The 24,153-nt window shown below is 39.9% G+C and overlaps 1 protein-coding gene across 1 annotated transcript in view; it reads right to left on the reverse strand.

The window, feature by feature from the left end:
* mpped2a (metallophosphoesterase domain containing 2a) overlaps nt 1–23,724 on the reverse strand; it is a 43,671-nt gene extending 19,947 nt beyond the window's left edge. The window contains exons 1-4 of the mRNA XM_027011169.3: nt 23,553–23,724; nt 21,178–21,412; nt 12,009–12,190; nt 4,118–4,343 (exon numbers count right to left, since the gene is read on the reverse strand). Of these exons, the coding sequence (XP_026866970.1) occupies nt 4,118–4,343; nt 12,009–12,190; nt 21,178–21,305 (536 nt within the window). The 5' untranslated portion in view covers nt 21,306–21,412; nt 23,553–23,724. The remainder of the gene's footprint in view (nt 1–4,117; nt 4,344–12,008; nt 12,191–21,177; nt 21,413–23,552) is intronic.
* Between the last annotated feature and the right edge of the window lie 429 nt (nt 23,725–24,153).

Genomic DNA, 24,153 nt, shown 5'->3' on the forward strand with positions numbered 1-24,153 from the left:
TACGTACACATACACTGTAGGCTCCATAAAGTCTGTATAGACTATGGTTGCTTAAACGCCACTGTATTAGTCATCTGCATTATGACCCTACATACTCAAGCCTGTAGCTCTGGTACAGAGGACTAGTGTTTGTGTAGTGATGTCAGTCCTTGACCTGGTGCCTCTATCTCTAATCTCACGGTGTTCCAGCAGAAAGTCAAAACTGAATCGGTTTCATTGCTGCATCTAACATAAATCTTGTTCACACTTAATATTCATTATTTGATATACTACTTCTGATGAAGACAGAGAAACTAAAACTGCAGATTGGTCTTACTTCCAGACTCCAATCCTGCTCCTAAGAGCCATTAGGGAAAGAAACACTATGAGCAGTTGGGAATTATTCACAAAGTGTGTGTGTGTGTGTGTGTGTGTGTGTGTGTGTGTGTGTGTGTGTGTGTGGACGTAGGCAGAGGGTAGTGGGCCAACACAAGCGGGAGGAGAGCCTGGCGCCTGTAGTCCATTAGAGCCATGGAGAAATATTTACCCAGTACACACACACACGCTCTTACAGCCCTCACATTCACAGTCATGAATAAACATGAGCATGTGAGTATTTACCCTATCGTTCAGACCTTATAGGAATTTCCACCAATAAGATTTATGTTCTGGTTATGCACCGAGTTATGAGATGAAGCTGATCTCCCATCGATCTGAAACTTGCAGCTTCTCCCACCTCCACCCCCGCACAACCTCCACCCCAGTCACCAAGCCCACACTGACAGCCTGGGAGAGAAGGGCAGGTCACCCCACTCAGCATGTCACATGATGACTGAACCATAGGGACATAAAGAGTGGGCCGGCCTTGGGGAGATTAGAGCAATCATGTGCTTTTAAAAGCCACACAAGTTTTCTCTGCCCCTAAAACCCGTGTACCACAATCCTCTGTAGCATTCACTCATTCCACAACACCGCCAGATACCCCCTCAACCCACTGACCTCCAGTACCACAGGTCAGCCAGCCTGAAACGGCTAGCTGAGGGTCTGCTGAAACCCAACTGAAAATTCTCATCCTTAATTTACTAACACTGGTCTTGCATATTTCACTTATTTAAGAAGCAGTAGATCTAGAATCAGCAATAGTTACAATTAAGCAGAATAAAGCTGACATTCATCATTCAGCCTTATTCTTGTCATACTTTTTTCAAGTTCAAAAGTGTCTTGCACTGTGTTTGTATGTGTGCTATGTGTATGTGTGTGTGTGAGTTCCCCTTGACAAAGGCACTCCAGGGTCAGGTCAAGGTCTGCTCTTGGGCCTTTGACAAAGACAGCAGGATGTTCTAGAAAAACTGGACACCTCCTGCACCTCCCCTCACAGCCCTCCCTCCTGACATAGCCTTCACCTCCCCTCACAGCCCTCCCTCCTGACACAACCTGCACCTCCCCTCACAGCCCTCCCTCCTGACACAGCCTTCACCTCCCCTCACAGCCCTCCCTCCTGACACAACCTTCACCTCCCCTCACAGCCCTCCCTCCTGACACAACCTGCACCTCCCCTCACAGCCCTCCCTCCTGACACAACCTGCACCTCCCCTCACAGCCCTCCCTCCTGACACAGCCTTCACCTCCCCTCACAGCCCTCCCTCCTGACACAGCCTTCACCTCCCCTCACAGCCCTCCCTCCTGACACAGCCTTCACCTCCCCTCACAGCCCTCCCTCCTGACACAACCTGCACCTCCTGCAACTCACACTGGGCAACAGTCGGCCTGATTTTGCTGCAATAGGTCAAATTACAATATATGCCGAATGTAGTAATTTCCTTTAATCATCCATCTATCATTAGAGTTTTTTTTATCATACAGTCTGACTTTAAAAACAGACAATATCACCCAGTCAGACATAGAATTCTGCCAAGATTTTACAGTCATCATCTTGTACAGGCTGACATGTCTTAAAAGTCCATTGAAATCACAGTGCAAGCCCAGCTTTAGTCAGCTTAAAGTATTGGTAACTGAGGGTCTAGGAAGTAGCAGGTCATATAAAAAAATATGGCAGAAATGCTAAACTAATTATTTTCTTTTAAACAGAGACAAAACATGAAATTAGGGGCCTAATTCTAGTGCAACTTTATTTTGCTATTACTATTGATGTGACCAGACTGCAAAAGGTGCTCATGGCTGTTAAATTCTGTTTCCTAATTAGAATAAAAGGAATTCCAGTCATCAAGAAGACAACAAGCATGACCCATGTTTTTATTATTAACTGCCAACTGTGCAACCTTGGCAGCTACTTACCTTATTAATGTAAGCCAACTGTGTTGCTGTTTATCTGTTTTGAATTAATAACTGCTAGTTATTATGAGATAAATAGTCTTCTTTAGCTAAATCCACATAGGTAAAAGTTAATTTTACATAGCATTTGGCAACTTTTCTGGACACATCCAAGTTTCTGCCACATCAACGATTATTTTCAGCAACACAAATATTTTAGCCCTCACACACATAACTTTGACATGTCTCATGTGATTATGGTTTGGATATTCACTGCCAATCATCTGGTTCAACCTGCCAGATGATGTGCAGTATGTTTCCACAGGAGTGGCTCACAATGTGTGTAAAATAATCACATAATAATTACCAGGGTCAGCGGGGCAGTGCATCTGCTGTTCACACCATCATCATCATCACCACCTCTCTCTCTCTGTCTCCCTTTTTCTCTCGTACTCACCCAAGCATGAAAATGTAAATGGACAATTATCATAAATCCATAAATAAAGTACATGAAAATGACTGCTTGTCTGTTAAGGAATAAGATGCAGTAAACATCATCAATATTTTCCCATTTTTGCCTATTGCATGGAATGTCATTTGTATTCAATGATACAATTATTAGATCTATACATTAAATGGCAAACACAAGAAAATCATTCTGTCCAGTTAAGCAGATCATGCACCACAGAGCAGAACTGTGGTATCCCAAAGTTTAAGTGAAAAGCATTTGTTTCCATTTCTTCTATGGCCAATAAAACACTGACTTTGATATTATTAAGATGTCCCATAAGAGGTGGTTATAGAGAATCTTGAGCGCAGGATCACTACACACACCATACACACTTGGCTACCCAGGCTGTCTAAGTGAGACCTCATACTGCTGGACAGACTGACCAGTCCGGGGGCCATCTGTGTGTGTGTGTGTGTGTGTGTGTGTGTGTGTGTGTGTGCTCTGGGTTATCATTGCTCCTGCAGTCTCCCTGCGGACTTCAAGCTGTCACAACACACATTTAGCAGCTTTCACACTAAACAGTCACAGGGGGCTTCCTTCCTTGAGGCCCCATCACTGGTCTCCTTCCTCAGCGTCTGAGAAAGGCCTTCTCCAGCTATCTCTGACTGATCTAGTCCATCTCCATAGCTAATTATAACCCGCAACAGGTCAACACCATGATCTAAATAGTTATTTTAAGATTCACCCCCAAAAAAACAAGAGTAAGCTAGTAACTAAGGACAGGAAAAGGATAAACAGAAAATGTCAGGAAATACAAATTCTGTCTTGGTTTGACTCTTCATGGATGGAGGATGTATTTTTTAATTCTATTTTAAACTACATGGAAAAAATGGTAAGTTAAGGAGCAGAGGAATGGGTTTCCCCAGCAGAATAGAAGCAAAGATATTCCCTTAACTACAAAAGCCCTGGTCTATGCCAGCTCCTTGTGCCAGCAGTACACAGACAACACACATATCACTTAACCTGCTAGTATGAAGCTGAAATCTGAGCACGGTACCAGTACAGGGGACCATTGTCACAGTCACACATACACATACACACAAACAAGGTGCTTGAGCACTCATGAAGACAGCAAGTACTGTGTAGATGTCTGTGGGTGCACATTTCTAATTGGAAACCCTGCTGATCACCAACTCACAGCTCTGAATGAAATTAAGTGAGTGGGCAAATGAGGGGGGAAGAATCCATTTGTGATCAATGTAAAGATAATAACAACAATAAAAGCAAAAAGTTAAGTCTGCCTTATTATTGTGTTATTGTACTTTATTAAATCACAGTTAGAATCAGACAAATGAACAATGGGTAATCCTAACTCAAGGAAATTTACGTAAAAAGACCAATCAAAAGTGAACTCACCATGGCGTCCCATATATTCGAAAACCTTTGACTGTGACATCTGTGTCTTGCAGGTAAATACAGTTCGTGAGGAGAGACTGCACATTGTCAAAATCCTCAGGTTTGAGCTTGGAGACTGAGGGGAAGCGGTAGTAATCCTGTTTCACGAGCTCAGCCATGAAGTCCTTATCGAAGGTGAGCTCATGGTTCCCGGCGATGACCACCTTAATCTCATATGGCAGAGTCCCTGCGTACACAGCCAAAGAGATGCATTTTTCCAAGTGAGCATTAAGAGCTCTATCTAGCTTGTCATCCACTATGAAATCAATGCAGGGCAGCTCTGAAAGTATAATAATCATTTGCACACATGATAAGCATAGTTTATATTAGGTTCTACCACTGACCATTAAGACCAGATGGCCATGCATAAGAGGGATAAACTCTGAAAGACCTTTGAAAATTTAAAAACAGTTTAAAATACAGTTTTAAACAACTAACAGTTGGTATGTTGATGTACTGTGGAATAATCATAAATCGAAATCTGTGCCTATAACAGAAAAATTCATGCACTGACAATAACTGTTGGTGGAAAATGCAAGAGCATAACCTTGAAGAATTATTTATCCTTTCCACTCTAAACTGCAATCACACACACACACACACACACACACACACACACACACACACAAAACCTTCAAACTTGCAGTTTATAGTTTACTGTGCAGTCCTTTTGCTAGTCTTTTATGCTCTTGCCATTATACAAAGAGAAAAATGTGCTGAACTATGTGAAAGGTAGAAAAGAACTCGTGATATGAGAGGGCACTATGACCACTATGACCGTGGGAGAAAAGCTTGGTTTGTCCTCCCAGCATCTGTTCACTGTCTTCTAGAGCAACCAGAGCTAAAGCCCACCGGCTGGATTGGACAGCAGCAAACATCAATTGAAGTCAGATTCCCATTTCTCTGGCCTTCCTTTTTGTCCCACTACATTTTTACTCGGGCTATATTTGGGTCAGGGTATATTTGGATGAGGCTAAAAGGGGAACTTCTAACTCAGGGATTGTACCTGCTACACACAAATGCATAAGCACATGCTTGTGTGGCTCATCTGGTACACAAAGTTATGCATTCAATTCCCAGGCCCAAATCCATCTGGATAAGACCTGTTTATCTACCAAGTACTGTAAATATTTTCTGATTGTGAAATGACCCAAATTGAATCACATTGTATTTACTCCAGCATGAGAGGCCATGCAAATGTCTGAGGTTGGTCTGAATGCTCTCAGAATGATGAGGGCCTCCTTGTGCCTATCCTTTATTTTTACAAAATGTTTCAGTTTCATTTAGACAATATATGTTTATCTGTGTTTTGTTAAAGATGAATGTTTTGTTCATTTGTATTTTATCAGTATTTAAATCTATATTATATCTTCACATGGAGAAATGAATGCTTTAAAAATGCAAGAAACCAGGAGGCAGAAAGGTGCAAATATTATTCTAACAAATAATAAGGATTTTATATGAAAACAGATTTCAGCAGTTTAATTTCCTCACACTGGGGCCAGCACAGATCCTGTATTCTCTGTATCACTGAGTTAGTAAGAGACATACCTCTCAGTGTAACCCAATAATGAAGCACAGACATTCTGTAGTCCACACACAATCACACACGGGCCCTCCTGCATTTATCTTCCATTTTTTTTGTGTCTCCAGACTGAGTCTGTATCCCTACTGGATCTGCTGCCTGCCAGCTGCTGGAGCAAGCTGAGGACCCATAACACAATCATAGCCCACCGGCACCTGCTCCTGCCAGCCAGGCCACAATTTCCACATTTTATTGCCATCAAAATGCAGTTTTCAAAACCAGTCGGCAGCTATGAAACTTTAACATAGGCCTATGTAGTGGAAAGCTATGTGCTACAGAACTTTCTGATTCATGTAAGCTGCAGTTTGAACTGGTCACTCTTTAAGAGCTTTAACATATGAAATCATTGTGCTTAGTAGTTTATTGAAAACTCTGGAAGTGTTTTTTTTAAGAAAAACCTATTATTTTAATTACATATGACAGGATCTTGTTATAGCACAACACTGGATAATTAAATTCAAATTAGTGAAGACAGAAGTTCACCATGAGTATAGATCACCAAAGAACTACAGGCATAAGAAAGAGTTTGATAGTTGTGTCTTATTTATTACAACCTACCACAATTTTTTATTTCTTCAGAAAGTAATTGCATCATCAGTAGTGATAACAGCATACCTTGATGTTTTGGATGGAGATGATAAAATGCCAGCTGAAATTTAGAAAATACCCAGTACAAAAGCACACAGGTCTAGTAGTTGGACTGCTTTAAAAGTACAAAATAATTAAAAGCTTATTTTTCTCCCCATTTAGAATTTTAGAATCATCACAAAAACATGTTTAAAAAAAGTGAACATTAGCAGTTTCATCAGTGAAATTGGAACTTCTATCCTGCATATTAAACAGGACAGAAGTTATTAAATAAAACACATTGGTTTAAGCTTCACAGAAGCCAAAAGATATAGAAAAAAGAGAGGCTACAGCTCACAATTTCTCCTGCAATGATTTTTAACCACCCATTCACCATCCATTCTATTGACAACACAGTATTTGATTCCCAAGACCAACAGAAAAGAAACTCTAATTTAGACTAAAGCACGCAAGTTGTGATTGGAAAAGAAAACCTAGTAGGAAAAGAAAAAAGCCAGAGATGAAGACAAAAGAAAAGTGCAAAAGAAAAGAGAAGGCTGAGGAAGGAGAATCACATTTGGTGTTCAGACCTGCACAGTGAATTTTCCCCAACAAAGGAATTATATGCACGCATTTATTATCGGATGGAGGCACAACCTTGGAAATATGCATGTCACACATGTAAAACCCCCCAGCTGAACAGCAGCTGATCACCTCGCTTTGGCAGTGAAAAGAAAAAGCTCAATTTCTATTCACTTCACAACCATTTACAGTCAACACAGTTTGCTATCTACATTTGTACGAAACCAAAAGGCAGAAAATAGTGATCTCGCTGTGAAATGGAGAGGGCACTAATCCAATATCACGTATGTCACGGCCCGAGTCCGATATCAGCCAAATGCTGGATCACATATTGGTGAAAAAACCGGTCCGATACCAGCACATATCCAGCCTGAAAATAGCACAGCAGCGAAACGTATGTGATAACAGCCAGGTTAGATTTAGCAAGCCACATGATAACTAGGCTTGGTCAAATGAAAGCTGGGTTAGTTTGATCACAGTTTATGAAGTTAAGAGTTTAAGTAGCCTTTTCTTCACATTAACGATTAAAAACTATTATGTTTAAATGCAAATATCCATGCACTCACACACTTGTAATTTCCATTGCGATCCACGCAGTGTAGGGAATAGGCTACCTATCTTCTAGTGAGAGCATTTAAATGAGACAAAATAGCGTTTTAGCACTGTTCAATGTCGTATCCGCGACCAACGGTATTGTTTTCTCAATCCGTTCATTAAAAAACGATGACGTTTAAAGTTTGACCATGAAGCAAATGAAATTCATGGCAGCGGAAACCTGTCAGAACCAGAGCCAGAGATGAGAAATAATAACCAAACTAATAAAGTACTCGTCTTCTCAAAATTCAGGAAGTTAGCAATTACTCCATGGCTTTAGTAAATTCAAGCCGCATGGAAAAAAAAGTGGACAAAACGCTACTTTTCTTTCGCCTGCTGGGATTTAAGAAGGTAGACTTAATATTTTGAATTAAGATTTAGATTTCATATATTTTGTTTGTCTAGAAATAATTGCCATATTGTAAACATTATCAGATTACATTTCTATTGGTTTAAGCAGAGCTCGAGTGAAGAGAGACTCATAGTACTGGTAGTCTAATTCTATCTTCTTATTTAGTGCGTTTGCCAGAACGGCGATTTACCAATGAAATTCATAATAATAGTTATAAGGTTATTATTAAGTTGATGTGGAATTAGAGTTGTATTCAGTAAAAGAAAAATGCAGATGAACTATAGTGTGAATTTCAGTAGTGAGTGAGTGAGGCAGCCGTATTGACCAGAGAGAGAGAGAGAGAGAGAGAGAGAGAGAGAGAGAGAGAGAGAGAGAGAGAGAGAGAGAGAGACAAAGAGAGAGGGAGAATAATGGTGAAGTGGGTTGCAATGAGTTGCAGGTAAACCTCAGTAATGAGTACCATTATGGTAGATGTGTGTGCTGAGGGTGAATACAGTAAAGCTGAGAACCAAGCAGGTGATGATATCAGCTCACTAAGAAACACTGACTGTAAGGCAATGGATGGAAAAATTGAATCCTTTAGTGTTATAAACAAGTTTTTAATCATTCTATTTCTTTTTATCTGTCATATCCATGTATGGTATCTGGAAAGTAGCATATATAATACATCTCACACAAAACAATTCTCCCAAACAACTAATTCAAATTACATTCAAATGCAAGATATTAGTATTGGTTCTGCACCAGAAAAACTGGTATTGTGTCATCTCTACTTTGAAACAAACTAAATTATTTTATTCCAATAGTCTTACATTTCTTCATACCACTGGAAGCCAGATTACAAAATGAAATAGGCAATAAAAATGTGAATTTGGCTGACACACACACACACACACACACACACACACACACCTCTTATGTGAAATACAGAGCATTACACAGGAAACAGTACCCCCCATCCCCCACCCCCACACACACCTTCAGACACTGACAGTGTTACATGCTGGAAAAAACCAAAAATGAAAAGGTATGTGCATGTGTGGAAGGGAACTGATAGACAGAAAGAGAGAAGGATCGCCCTCTCCAACTCCTTACATGCACCCCACCTCCACATGATACAGGAGTCCAGCTTTGCGGAAGGCATCCACTTTCTCACTAGACTGGAATGGGGGGAAGGATGGTGCCACTAGAATGATTTGCAGTACTGCCAGGTGTCAGCTACCTAAAGCATGTTCCCTGGACCCCATACTCCAGCATAGCCCTAAATTACTGTTTGTGTGAGCATGCACATGTATGTGACTGTGTGTGTGTATGTGTGTGTGTGTGTGTGTGTGTGTGTGAGAGAGAGAGAGAGAGAGAGAGAGAGAGAGAGAGAGAGAGCGAGAGAGAGAGAGCTCTCACTTCTGCATTGGTACCGTACTGTTATAGAGCAAAAGAAGTCATTATGCACAATAAATGCATGAAAATGAATTTGGTGTAAAAGCTGAAATGGGCAGTGGCTGTTACCTATGTGTGAAACTCCTACATTCATCAGAGTGCAGATTTCCAGATTCAGCTCTCTACAACAGTCATGTCTGTTCTGGTACGAACTGCTGCTGACTGGGTGGCCCATTCTTCACTCTGAGCAGTGAGTGATGAGTTGGTATAAGTTTACCAAGCACAGCAGTTCTGTGGTCAGAAACTGACCATTAATGAAAGACTGGGGGATGGTTATAAATTGTGCATGAGAACAGATGGGCTATAAATGATTCAGTAAAGTGATTGGTGAGCATATATGCACATACAAACTACACACACACACACACACACACACACACACATACATACATACATATATATATATATATATATAGAGAGAGAGAGAGAGAGAGAGAGAGAGAGAGAGAGAGAGAGAGAGAGAGAGAGAGAGAAGAGAGAGAGAGAGAGAGAGAGAGAGATTTTATGCCTGCAAAAAAGTTAGACACATATATCTATCTTATACAAAGATATATGTTGCACACAAGGAAATATGTTAGACACTTCACTTTTTTTTCTTTATTTTATCTTTTCCACAGACTGCCTTCATGTTAGTGTTAAATATAGTTCCCCTCAGCAGAATATTATCTTATGGCTGCCAAACCAGTGGCATAATTTACATAAAGATGCAGCGAAGTCCAAATGTAAAAATTGTATTAATAACTCAGGCGACAGTGTGTACTACAGTAGAGTGCTATTGGTAAAAATGCTGGAGTCTGAGCTCTGATTGTTTTACCCTTTGCTCTATTATACTGAGCAGAAGGCTGCTTGCTTTATGAGACGCTTAGTGAGAAGGGCAAATGCTGCAGTCGGTTCCTACCAAGTCTGACAGGATAAGGGTGAGGTCTTCATACTACAAATTATTAAATGAAAAATTATTTTATTAAAAAAAGGTATTTGTATTAAGTATTACAACAACAGTTTAAAAGAATGATTGTAAAAACCAAATAAACAAACAAAGGTCTTCTGTCAGCAGCTGGATAGAAGAGTTTGGTCTGTGTTTCTGTGTGTAAAAGCGAGACAGAGAATATGTATGATGATATTACAGTGTGATGTTTACACTAGCTCCAGTACTAATGACTGCACGTCACGCATCAGAGCCCTCTAAAGAGATAAATTAGCCCATTGCTACGCTAGCGCTATGCTAGCCAGGATTGATGTTTTAATCTCAGAAAGATTGTGTGCACCATTAAAGACGAGACACTCTGTCTTTCTGACACGCCCCCACAAAACCCTGCATTGACAGGCCATCAAAATGTGAGCAGAAGAGAGTGAGGGAGCAGGGGAAACACAATAGATGAAAATGCTGCTAAAGGGAGGAGAAGAGACGAAGCACAGCAAAAATCAGGACACGAAGGACCAAAGAGAAATGTAAGATGGCTACCGAAATATTGTTAAAAGTGGCTAACTGTTAAGCTCTCAGCTCGACTGTAAGCAGCACCCACTGCAGAACTGTCTGGCATTGCCAGAGAATGACAGGTGCAGGGGCCAGCGTGGTGAAGACAGCCAGACGCCTTTGCGGAAGCAGCACACTGATAGGTGCCGTGAGGAGATAGGATTCCTCTGCTGAGGAAATTTTGACATTTGAGATACCTTGGACTAAAAATGTGATTTCATCTGTTTGGACGGCAAGCTGGAAATAAATTCAGTCTGAAATTTTGACTGAAACTTATTTAATGCAATAAAAGACTTCTGCTTTATTTCACGTGACAATACATATGATTGATTACTGGTGAGGAGAACAAAGAAAAGAATAAAAGATCATTTTCAAAGAGACTCACAAAATGGGAAAAAATAAACCAGAATGTTACATAATTTGGGAAAAATAGAGCATGTACCAAAAATTCACCCTTTAAAGCTACTTTTATAAGACTGCGCTAAATAATTGAGACCTGGGGGAAAAAAAGATAGAAAGATGGTGAAAGCTAATTAAGACAAAATTGAAACCAGCATGTGTTTCCTGCTAAAGACATTAAGACCAAATGACAAAATGGTTTTATCACAGAATAAAGAAAAAGGCAAGGAAAAAAAACACTTTCATTCTTTAAAGGTTGGCTTACTCCTGAGGAGGTTTTCCATTCAAGGACCAATAACTAGTTAGCAATGTGATTTTGTAGAAACCATTGATTTTAATACAAAACTTAAACTTGCCGTTTCTCTTGAGTTTGACGATGAGGTGCCTGGCAGGTGAGGAACAAACACTTGGCACTTTCATACCGTTTGGGAAAGGAGCCAAGCTGATGTAAAAGTTTTTCTAAACCACCTTGTGTGTCTGGAATCCTTTAACTACTTTCTTTTAGTACTCCCCTTTTATGAAAAGGATGTCAGTGTTTATTTTTGTGTTTAAATCAGAATGGTAAATAAACAGATAAATAGTCTTATCATTGCAGTATCAATTTACAATAGGAGGCCTATGGAAAAAAGTTCAAACATTTTCATTATGATATGTTATTTAAGCTGTGCTTCAGCAGTATAACTGAGGGAGGAAGGAAGACACATTTGACAGGTTGGCTCTGAGACTCTGGAACCCAAGAATTTTCCACATGCCAGCAAGAACAGTGTTGTGGGATGGGGGTGAGGGGTGGATGCGTGTGTGCGTAATAGGGTCTGACATACACTGCCTAGAAGTCAAATGAGACTTAATCGCAGATCTTTACCTAACCAGTCGTTAAACTTCTTGACCTCGGAGGGCAGGCCGAGCTCCGTGAAGTCCCCTGTGTGTAACAGCACGTCCCCATACGGCATCTGGATACCATCTGTCCGAGAATGTGTATCCGACACGCACACGAAGCGCGTGTGACCACTGGGCTTGGGAGTGTCATACGGAATGGGGTCTACCCTGGAAATTAAAGTAAAAGAGACAAAGGGGTGAGGGAGGAGAAATTCTTAAAGTGGCATAACATGAAATGTAATAATGATGCACAATTATTGCATCTATTACAGCAGTATTTCCTCTACATAGGAGGTAGGATGTGTACATCTGAAGTTTAAGCAAAACTACCAGTTTCTCTGGGATGAATGCATCAGGTTGCTGTGTTCATGGTCAGATATGAATGTGCCTGCACTAGTGTGGGTAGAGTGGCACACCTGGAGGTGTGACATTTGAAATCTGCCAGTGCAATGCTATTTTCAAACCCACTTTGCTCCAAAATTGATCTTACATTACCACCTCCCATGACCCACTCTTAGAGCAGACCCAAGTCTGAAATTGAATTTTCTTGACTTTAAGCGAAACCTCAAAAGTTTGGTCCTATTTCTCACACTCTGGATGTACATTATGTCACACCATTTTAATATAAATAGGATATTTAACGCAATGAGAAACTAAACACTTGACAATGATTCAATGATGATGACGTAACAAATAATAAAATAAGTAAATTGTGGGTGCCAATTGTGAATCAGACAGCTGGTGAGCCTTTAGCATGGAACATCACATAACATATTTTTGGAATCAATAAAAGGTCTAATAAAACTATATCCAGACTCACTGAATTCATTGCCATCATAGAGACAGCTAGCCAATACACAAACTCTGTTCTAGAGTGCTCATACATGAGAATGAACACCCACAAACATACTAAAAACACATTTGCTGTGAGTTATGTCAGCCAGCCAGTTATTTCTAGCACTGCCATTGTGAAATCTAATCATATATTTTACTACCTATACTATCTATAGGTGGGAAAAAATTCTATTTTTTCATCATCTGTAGGAGTATCTGTGTCCATTTTTTACAAAGGTGACCATACACAGGGTGTTTCCGTCGCTGTTGTGGCCCTACAATTAAGAAAATGTTTCTGGTTTTAAAGCAAATGAAGACTTTGGTTTGACTGAATGATGTAGCAACACGCCTACCCACACCTGTTGATAATATAGTCATTGTAGACAAGCCATTTTTATGATTGCGCCACTATTCACCAGATTACAGCCTGCACAGACCATAACAAAAATACTAATGTCTGTTATATGTTAAAACTGCCACACCCACATGCACCAACGTAATGATTTTGCATCTTATTTTCACATTTGCACTGATTATAAAAACAGGGTCTGAAATGTGTGTAATTATTTGCACTGAAAGCCATTTTTACACAAAGAAGAACAAGAAGAAGAAGAGGAGCTAAAGGCTTCTGTAGCCTCTGAAGAAAAGTAGAGATTTTGTCTATTTAGAACAATTTTCAACTGGACATCTTTTCATTTATTTTTCCAAATACTGTTTGCAGGGAAAAAATGGGGAGGGGAGTCTCTTCATGTCTGGGAAAAAGACATGGTGGTAATTGAAGTCAGCAACATGCAATAAGCAGCACTTTCTGCCTTCACTATTATTTCATTACTAAAGGGGGCTGTCAGTCCCCAAGAAAACCCTTCGCTCTAATTAACACTTACAGCGCCTGTCTGACTAAAAATATAAAGGCCCTTTAGGAGAGGAGCAGGGTGAAAACACATAGCCTTGTATGCGAGCACACACACGCACGCACGCACGCACACACACACACACACACGCACACACACCACATGCACACGCGCACCACATGCACATGTACACGCTCTCTCTCTCTCTCTCTCTCTCTCTCAGATGTGCCATTAAAGGGAAAGAAGCAGGAATCAGTTGCATATACAAAGAAAACCTCTAAAAACAGCACAAGAAAATCAGAGGATGATAAACAGTGTGAGCAGATAAAAAACAGGGAGCAAGAATAATGTGAAAAGAGCAAAGGGACATTTGAAGTACAGGGATGAGAAACTAAAGTAGAGATGAGGAAAGAAAGAAAGAAAAAGAAAAGAATAGTACTTTTTATGGAACAGACATTTTCAATGACCAATTTTTTTATTTGTACGTGTGCGTTTGTGTGTGTGTGTGTGAATGTGTCTTTGTGTTCCAAGTAAGATCTGAAATTAACCACAGCGACAGAAAATCCACTCTCCCAGAACAGAGATGGGCAGAATAAAAAGCAAAAAATTTGTTTATTATTGATTGAATGCAGCAAATAACAGCAAGTGAATGTAGGCACACACGCAAACATGCAGACACACTTATACACACGTACACATTCTTTCTCTCAAATACTCTTTCTTTCTCTGTCTCTCTGATTAAATTCGGTCCTTGGTGCTCAGATCTGCTTTAAAGGACTCGGTAGATCTAGTTATAGAGGCAGTGACAGCGCCGATCTCCTTTCTCTCTCACACCCTGCCTCCTCCTCGACTGTGTGGCTCACATGGGTCATGTGAAAATGTATTATTGTCAGAGCTAACACAGCTCCATGATATAAGTTAGCGAATATTGTTAGACCACATGAAGGCAACATTTGTAACAAATTCTACATATGTCTAAAACCTAATTTAGTATCACTTGTAAAAATGAACAGAGACAATATTTTGTCCACAATTAAATGCCACCATTAATATAAAGCATATTGACCAGCTAGTTAATAAATTTGGTACAACTGGTACAATTTCCAACAGGAAAGTCTTCATTCTTTTGTGCTACACTGCTATAGAATGACTGTCACCTATACTGTGTGAAAATCACTCCTGACTTTGAAGAGTTTCCCTTTATTTAAAAAAGTCCTTTATTGAATGATGCTTATCTGTGGTTATTTTATTATAGTTTATAGAATAACTTTAAATGAGATTTGGAATTGTGTACCAGATTTTCAGTTTGTCAAAGAAGGACTGGGCCTTTTGCAAAGGAAGAAGTGAAGCTCCACTGTATGGCATCTTCCCAACATTCCTGCTCATTTTTGTTGTTTATTTCTACATTTCTATTGACATTTCACATCAGCTAAAAGGTCTGTTGTTGTTGTGTATGTTACTATGGTTAAGTTAGGATGCATTTTATGTGCTTTTGTAATCTTTTTCATAATCATGTGTTATGTTCCATTTCACCAGCCTGATGCCTTTACCAAAAACTAAAATAATTTGGTACTGAAAACATTTTTAAAAATCAGCTACACAACTCCAAAAACAGAAATCTCCTTTCGTAGAATCAGATATCAGTTACTGGTATATTGAACTGCATTATAGATTGTCCATTTTACTATTATACTTGCCTCAGAGCATGTACAGGTACAGATTAATAATATTAAGATCTTATAGCTGAAGTTGCATATTGGTATTAGTGGTGGGTGGTTTGTATAATATCATTTCTACCACACCAAAGGCAACTCCGAAGCACAGTGCACCCTGCAGCTGCTTCATGCTCAGCTGGCCAGTGATAAAACAAAGCCAGCTTAGTGGCTACTGCTCAGCCCCACATGACACACAGTGAACCCCAGGAGCTTGAGAGAGAAAAAGGCGCATCCCTTAAATTTAAGTGAAAAGGGATGTTTAGTAATCATTTTTAGATTGCAATTCAGTAAAAAAGTATATACCATGATACGCTGATTCCTGTTTAAAATGTACAAAAAAATAAGATGGAAATATTTTCTTATATCGTCCACGCCTAGCAATAATATTAATTACTAATATTTACTTGTGTAAATATTATATCAGACCCTAATATTTGTTAAAATTACATCACCTCCCAAAGGCATACTGTATCAGTGTTAACATAAACAACTACATATCCTTTAATTATAATGATAAGGCGCATAAGGTTTATTATAACGTGCATTTATTTGCAAACATACTGTTCAAACATTATGATATGGGTGAACTCTTCTAGGAATCATTTTAATTTTTGATGACAATTAAATTACATTACATTATATGATACATTGTTTTATATTCTACATTTAGCAAAAGTTAAAACTGAAATCTCAACCCATTACCTAGAGTTCTGATTCAATCTGGAATTTTTACTCAATACCTGAAAGTCAGATTCAAACATCTGAAATTAAGTAGTCTCATATTACTGTTTTATCTTATCACCTGACAAGTGACAGGAAGAGAAACGGAGATTTAAGACAGATAGGCAGTCTTATCCGACTTTACAGCCTCTTTGGCACAGGATACAGCTTTTGTTTTGTTTCCAAAGCACACTATGAACACTAAGCTCACAGCAAAAGGACAACAATCAGCCTTAAATAGAAATAGGTCTTAATCTCAGATATTCTCATCTGCACACACTACAACTGAATGTAAATGTGAATGACACGAATGCCTTAATATAGCCCGTGTCCCCTGTGCAGGGCAGAATTTCTGCACAATGGAGTTTAGACTTTGGATATTCAATAAAGCCTTTATTGATTACATGTGCCATACAGACAAAGCTGGAAAAGAATACAGAGTGGAAAGGGCACCTACATGAAAGATCTTTGATTTGCATAGCTTGTGTTTTCTCAGGCTGTTTCTAGAAACAGACAATACGCACACAATCAACTAGTTCAAAGATGACAGCCTGAGACAAAAAACAGACTACACTTGGATTACATGCAAACAGAGCTGTTTTTTAAAACCTCCCCACGGTAATTTATGCCACATATACACAGAGAATCATAAAACCTTGTAGGACATTTATTAACCAAATCATCCAACAAGTGAAAATCTGGTAAACCATACAGCAGAAGAAGAAAAAATAATCAAATTTATCATATACCTTATATAATATTCAGTCCCCTACTGAAAATATATAACAATCAAATACCATGATATTCACTTTTCTATTTAATTATTCAAAATAACACTTCACTTTACAGATGAACAACTAAACATGTCTGATGTTTCATTATGGAAACTGCAGAAATTTGAACCTCAGAGAAATCAGCAACACTTTAATTATTTTTATTTAATTGCCTTCATTTTGACAATCAAAAGGGAAAACCATTCCTATGTCCCCAATTATTTTTGAAGAAATGACAGCAAACAGACAGATAATTTATGAGTCCACTGCTTTCAAGGACTCAAACAGCTAAAATGGCACTACATGCTGTTTAAAGCCCATTTCTCCTTCAACCTGCTGAGGTCAACCACCATGCCCACCTCATCAGATTGACTAGGAGGAGCTGTCAGTCAAAGTGCTGCATACCCACAAGCCACCTGCTGCCCAGCAAGACAGGGGAGTAATTATCTTGAAGCCTCCTTCCTCTGCAACACTCATTATGACTTAATGATTCACCCTTCAATGGCCTAATAATTTAGAGCTGGGCCTTTGACCCAGAAGGTCAAAGAGCATTCCCCTGATTGCTAACCAACAGGAAAAGTTGAAAAGGCTTAGTCTTGACACTTGTTAACGCATGTGAAATTGCATGATTTGCTTGATTGTGAATAAGCGAATTAGGAATAGGGATGGCAGCTTTACTATAACCTATCATATTTAGAAGTAAAAAGCAGGATTTTTAAAGGCCAAAAGGTGTCCTGGTTTTTGTGATTTATCAGCTCACATCTGTGCTAATTTTCACCTTCTCTATGGATGCTGCCGTTTTCTGAAGTATGGATTTTTTTTCAGGGAGGGCGAGGTTATACAGAGTGTTCTCTATATTAATATTTCAGAAGGCCATGTTTTGGAGATGTGGGGCACAGAGCTATGAAAAGAGTCCTACAGCCAAGCCTTTGATGGGGAGAGCATCACCACGTCAGTGATCTGCAACAGGAAATGCACTTTCCCATCTTATCATCCTCTCTCAGGGCTATGCATGCATTTGTGCGTGCATGTGTAGGACAAGCAGGGGCAAAAAAAAAATCTCCATGCCGGGGGTAAAAAACAAATTAAAATGATAATCGTCAAGGTAACAAATATTTACTGGCCTTTCCGCTCATGCTGCTTAACTCCTGCTCTTGGAGGTGAAACATCAACATCTCTCTCTCTCTCTCTCTCTCTCTCTCTCTCTCTCACACACACACACACACACACACACACACAAGCACACGCAAACATATACACACACACAAACATGGGTACACACATACACCAATTTTGAGAGAGAAGAAAATAAGAGAAGAAGGATATAAAACGGGGATAGAGGGATGACAAAGGAAAGAGAAGAAGAGATATCTTATCTGCAGCCCCTCAGATGTCAGCACTAATTCAATAAACTTCAGAGCACAAAAAATTCATGCACAGAAGAGAGAGCGGGAGGAGAGAGGGCACATAGAATTAAGCAGACAAACACACCAAACTGTAGCTAATTGCTTCATCCGAGAATCACCCTTAAATTTCACTCCTAAATTGCTTAATCTGATACTGCTATCATTAACACATGCCTTGGAGAAGACCTGCAGCACCTACGTATATACCCACTTGTGGGCACACTTGCACACACACAGTTTTACAATTCTAATGTATAGTGCAAGCAGTAACACATGAGACTTGTTTTAAATTTTTATTGACCAATCTTTATAACCTGACTGTGAATCACTGCAGAAAGTTCAGCGGAGTTCTTTTTCACCTCAGAGCTGATTTAATTGGTGAGGCAGCTGGAAGGCTGAGGCTATGTGAGTCTTTGTAGATCAACTATGTAACAGCTTATTTAAATGAAAATGCAAAACCAGACTGCCCAAAATTCCAGGTTATCCTTAAAGAAACAGGGTACTCAAGAATTAAAACAGGGTAGTGAATGACAGCATGAACCCACGTGCATTATACTTACTGAGCTCTAAAAGCTTTTCTTTTTTTAACTATTAGCCTTTCTCAGTTAGGTGTTTGACTAATAGGTCCATTTATATCTAGTCTCTACTCACTGGTCAGGGGCAGATTGCTTTGCACCACTGGCATCCTGGGCTGACATCACCCTGATCACAGCAAGCACCATGCAGGGGTGTGGGGGCAGGTCAGCTTCTCCACCAACATCAAACATGTCCTAGACCTGCCCAACATCAACTGCCACTTGACCTAAATGACCTTGACTCACTGTGAGGGTGTAATCGAGGGTTCTCTCATTTCAAAGGCATCAGAAAACACACACATACACACACACACACACACACACACACACACTCACAGACTCACACACACACACACACACACACACACACACACGCACACACACACACATAAAACAGGCAGAGGAACCTTAAGCTCTTAAAGGAGTTCAATGCTTCTTTAGGGAGACGTCTTTATAGATAGTAAAGCAATTAAACAAATAAGAATTAATTCATCTTTCCATGTTAGGATACAAGAATCTTTCCACACATACATTTCAGAAACAGAACATATTCTATGCTAATTATATGCATACACCTCTCTAGTTGTGATGGACAAAGACCAAGCAATTGTCAAGAAAACAGTCTCTTATCTATGTTGGTCTATGTCTGCTCCATCAGGTCAAACAAGAAGTGAGGTGAATCAGTGCCTATGCTTCTTGCTTTCACACGGTATGCCATTTGAACCTAGCACATCGGATGCCTGATGATCACTAGTAGTGAGCACTACCACACGTGCCAATATTTTCTGCTACTTTAGCTCGGCAAATACAAAAATAAAAAAGAAACAAAAAAGGGGGACTTCTAAACAAGTACGAACGTGCTCGATACACAGAATGAGATCGCCTCTGGATCAGTTTAGTCAGAACAAGAGCGGGACCACGCCAGTGCCTAGATATGATACCCAAGTCAACAGTATCACAAATCTCCATGATGCACTTTAAAACTGCCATTGCTTCAGAAAGGGGCCTGTGTGCTTCCATTTCTTCCCCATTTCCCTCTCCTTAATGAAGGCCACATACTTGTGATAATGTGAAAATGCACCTGACAGAGCACCAACCCACAGCCAATCAGATCGTTATCTCCCAAATCTAAACATGGCAGTCCTCTCATAGTATTCTATAACCATCCAGAAAAGGGGAATCATGAAGCAGAAGAGAATGTCTGCTGTTACTCACAGAACTAAAGAGGAAATGGGTAAGGGGGTGAGGGAGGACACGTGACATTCGTCTGTTATCCTAAATGTATACACAATTGGAAATAATGAGATTAGCTCAAATTACCATGTTTATTTAGTGCGTGTTACTACAGTAGTAAGTGGGAGCTTCAGTGTGAAAAAAAAGACAAAGACAGCAGTAGAAAAAAGACTGGGAGACATTAGAAAAGCTGCTGTAATACAATCTGGCTCTCTTATGCAAGAGCAGTCATGGTTCATGGGTGAATTCTACAGGCTAATAAAGCCATGAAGCGAACACATAGACATTGAAAGGTGTCTGTTCTGAAAATCCACTGTGATGAGACACTCCTCTCCCAAACCATAAACAACTACACAGAGTAGATTAAATGGAATAATCTTGTGATAAGCCACATTCAAAAGACACACTAGGTCTTACAGTGTGATTTGAACATTTGAACATGCTGTTCATTTGAAGAAAAAGAAGGAGCTTTTTTTCTTAAAAAAACAACAACAAAAAAACAGCATGTTAAAATAAACACCATGTTCTCTTGTCAAGCAGTGATGAAGCTAAAGGCCTACACAGAACAACATGCAATATTTATACATCAGCAAAGCAGCATAAATCACACTTTCCTATCTAGAGCTTGTTAAGACTATATCTAAAAGTGTCCAGATCCAGAAGCTCCCTTCAACAAACCTGTCTGAGTAAATAATGTTCATTTTGGGACAGGCTGTGGTTTATGAAGATGATAATGCAGTAAATAACATAAGTCCTGCACTGATGTTGGAGCATCTATGTGAAGTGCTAAGCCAAACAGCAGAGACACATCTAAACACAGCAAAGGCCTTACAAGCAGGAAATCACCACTGAGTAAAAAGGATATGCAAATACAAGTTTGGAACATGATGTTCAAAGAAATTTTTTAAAAATGCACTGAGACAACAGTACAACTACAAGGCACTCAAAAAATGTATTGTATAAATAGTTTAAAGACAACACATTACTCATTTGTCCTTGCAATAAATCAGCATAGAAGCATCATACAAATGCACAGCAGGTTACTCACATGTGCACATGGGGTGGCTGGAAGCGGCTCTGGTTGATGTTGTAGTGTGTGAAGGCCTGTGTTGGGTTAGAGCTGTACTCATCCACCGAGATGGTCACTTTTCCCTGCGCCGGCATTCTGTGGGCCATCTTTCCTCCCAGTCACACACGAGAAGCTTCACCAGCACGCTGGAGTGGCCCACACAACTAGCATCCTGCAAAGTCACTGACCAGAACCTGCAACCTGCAACCAGTACCTGGAACAAAGAATGGAAAATAAAGCGTATGAGCTCTATGGGATCAAATTAGTAAATGAATGAAAGCTGGTTATATCAACATATTTGAAATTTTCCAAAACAAAAATAAAATTAAAAAACAGAATACATTTACATTTTAAAATAACTGTACATTCATACTGACTATGTAAACAACCATAAGATCCGTTAAACCTAGAAAAAAAATTAAATTGGTTCCCTAATAAATTAAAGTGTTGTCCACAAGCTAAGTACTAATGTCTGATCATTCATCATAAAAAGAAAGTCATATTTTTAAAAAATCATTATATCATAAAGTAAACATCTTTCCCCTCACAAAGCAATGCCAATTCTGTCACTTTGGAAAACCAAACTTTAATTATCTTATTATCTCAGTTATTTATGTAAAATCTGACATTTATGCATTGATGTATCTACTTATTTTGCTGATGAATCAGAGCCCATTTGCCTCATTTAAATCTTTAACTGATTTTACTGTATTATCATTGCTTTCACATAAGAAAGATCTTTTGTACAAGTTGCTTATGTTTTATTTTATACTGAAATATCTAAATGATTTCCAAGTACAAACCATTTACTTTTTAAAAAACGATGCTACAAATGCAAATTCAAGTACTTTACAAATATATAATTAACTACATATAAATAGAAATACATATAATAAATATAATTAGAGTCAATACAGTTTATCAGTAAAAACTTGCAGCACAAATCAACAGTATGAAAAGTCTAAGCTTCACTAAGCAGCCAAACGTTCAGTTACAGTTTATTGAACGCTCTGTTGAAAATGAAACAAACACGTTTCAAACAATGAAAAAATCACATATTTGTGGCACCATGCATGCACGAAACTGGTTCTTATCAAAGTTATACGATACAATCATGCATAAAATGCGGAGGCTCCTGTGGAAAAGCAGATAAAAATGTAAACCGAGTGGACAGCAAAACGAGTTACCAGCAAATCGTTCACACTCATGCAGTCCTGGAGGGCAACTAACCGGGACTTCTGCCCCGTCACTCTCAGACCGCTGTTCCGACAGCGGATCCTCGAGGTTGGTCTTGTCAGTAGCCAGTACGGGGTTGACATCTCAGCCTCGAGCATTTATACAAGACATGCCGTCACTCATGCAACACCAACTGCAGATCTACTGGTTCACTTTCGGAACGATTCGGAGGTGAGTAACCAAACTAGTTAAATCCAAAGTATTTACACATAAATAATAATGTTTCCAACAGCTGGACGTTGTCGGCCGTGGGGGGACACTGTAACTTTTTAAGTGTTTCATTACTGTTCTATAATTTTACCTTACGAACAGATCTCGTGCTTTCCCTGTGAGGCATAAAAATCTATCAATTACGCTATGCTAGCTTTGTTAGTTATACAAATCCCTTCCTCTCTGCCCAGGCCTCTGAAAACAAATTCAGTACCAAAATATCCAAAGAGTATAAATATATTTAAACTATACACATGAGGCATGCATGCTTGATGTGTATATAAAACAATAAACTAACTTTGATTGCAATAAACTTGGTAGGCGCACTCGGACACGTAAAACTAGCTGTAATAAAACAAATGTTCACCCCACTTACTTTGCGTAGCGTATTCTGCAAAACCCATCGTTTACCTTACCTTAGCTAGCTAGCAACTAGCTTAGCTGGCTAGAACCTGCCACTGCATTTAAAACGCACGGTTTAGCTACAGACAAACCATTGCTTTCCTGAGCCTTTTGCTCTCAACTCTTCAATGGTTCGAAAGGGAGAAAATTCGATTAATTAAGTCTGGAGCACATATATTACAAGTATATAATATTCTTTCGGTCAAATTACTTGCCTCATAGAAAGGAAAAGGCATGAAATTGAACCTGTGACACCGCGTACTACCAGATAACCGCGTCGCTTTCAGCGCCGCTGCCGATATAGAAATGCACAATATTTGAATGAAACATTGAACTCTTGTGGTTTGGTACCAAGTAGAACACCGTAAAGAGGTTCATTCAGCGGCAAGAAACTGCTGTAATCTTGATCCCCCCTGACAAATGGCAAGGGACCTCTAACCCGCGGCTTTTGTGTCTTTTTTTTTTTTCCTTAGTGAATTTAAAAATCTACAACAAAAGGTGAATACCTTTCCGCGGATAAGTCCGGGGTCACGCTCTTCACTGATAACGATGCTGGACCACAAAGCAAGCGAGCGTAGATCTCAGTAGCCGAGGCGTGGAACACGGAGCGAGCGGGGCAGGACCCTCGACCCTGCGAGACCTTCGGCTAGCTGTGGCTCTGGCGAGACGGGCAGAAACGGTGAAGGGGTTGGTGGGGGGGTGGGGGGGGGGGGGGGGAGAGAGGGAGTGCAGGCAAGCCTCGATCTGGCAGAGGGGGAGTTTCAACCGCAGTGTAGGGAGAAGGAACTGCCACGGGGGTCAGAGAGCATTAGCGAGAGCATAGCCTCCTCGTACAAGCATGGCGGAGAGTGTGCGTGAGAGTGCGCTCACCCCTCCCCGTCTGAACGCGACCCGTAAAAAGAAGCCGCCGGTGCCATGATAGCCCGCGTGCAGCGGAGGCGTCCGCACGTGGAGTGTACTTTTCCTTTCCGACAGGCGGAATTATTTGCCACTGCCCTTTGTTGTTCGGCTAGAATTTGTGCCCTTCGCCAAGTCTCTCTCTCTCTCTCTCTCTCTCTCTCTCTCTCTCTCTCTCTCTCTCTCTCTCTCTCTCTCTCTCTCTCTCTC

The sequence above is a fragment of the Electrophorus electricus genome, chromosome 3 (genome assembly GCF_041902795.1).
Source record: "Electrophorus electricus isolate QZ-2024a chromosome 3, ASM4190279v1, whole genome shotgun sequence".
Taxonomy (NCBI): Eukaryota; Metazoa; Chordata; class Actinopteri; order Gymnotiformes; family Gymnotidae; genus Electrophorus; species Electrophorus electricus.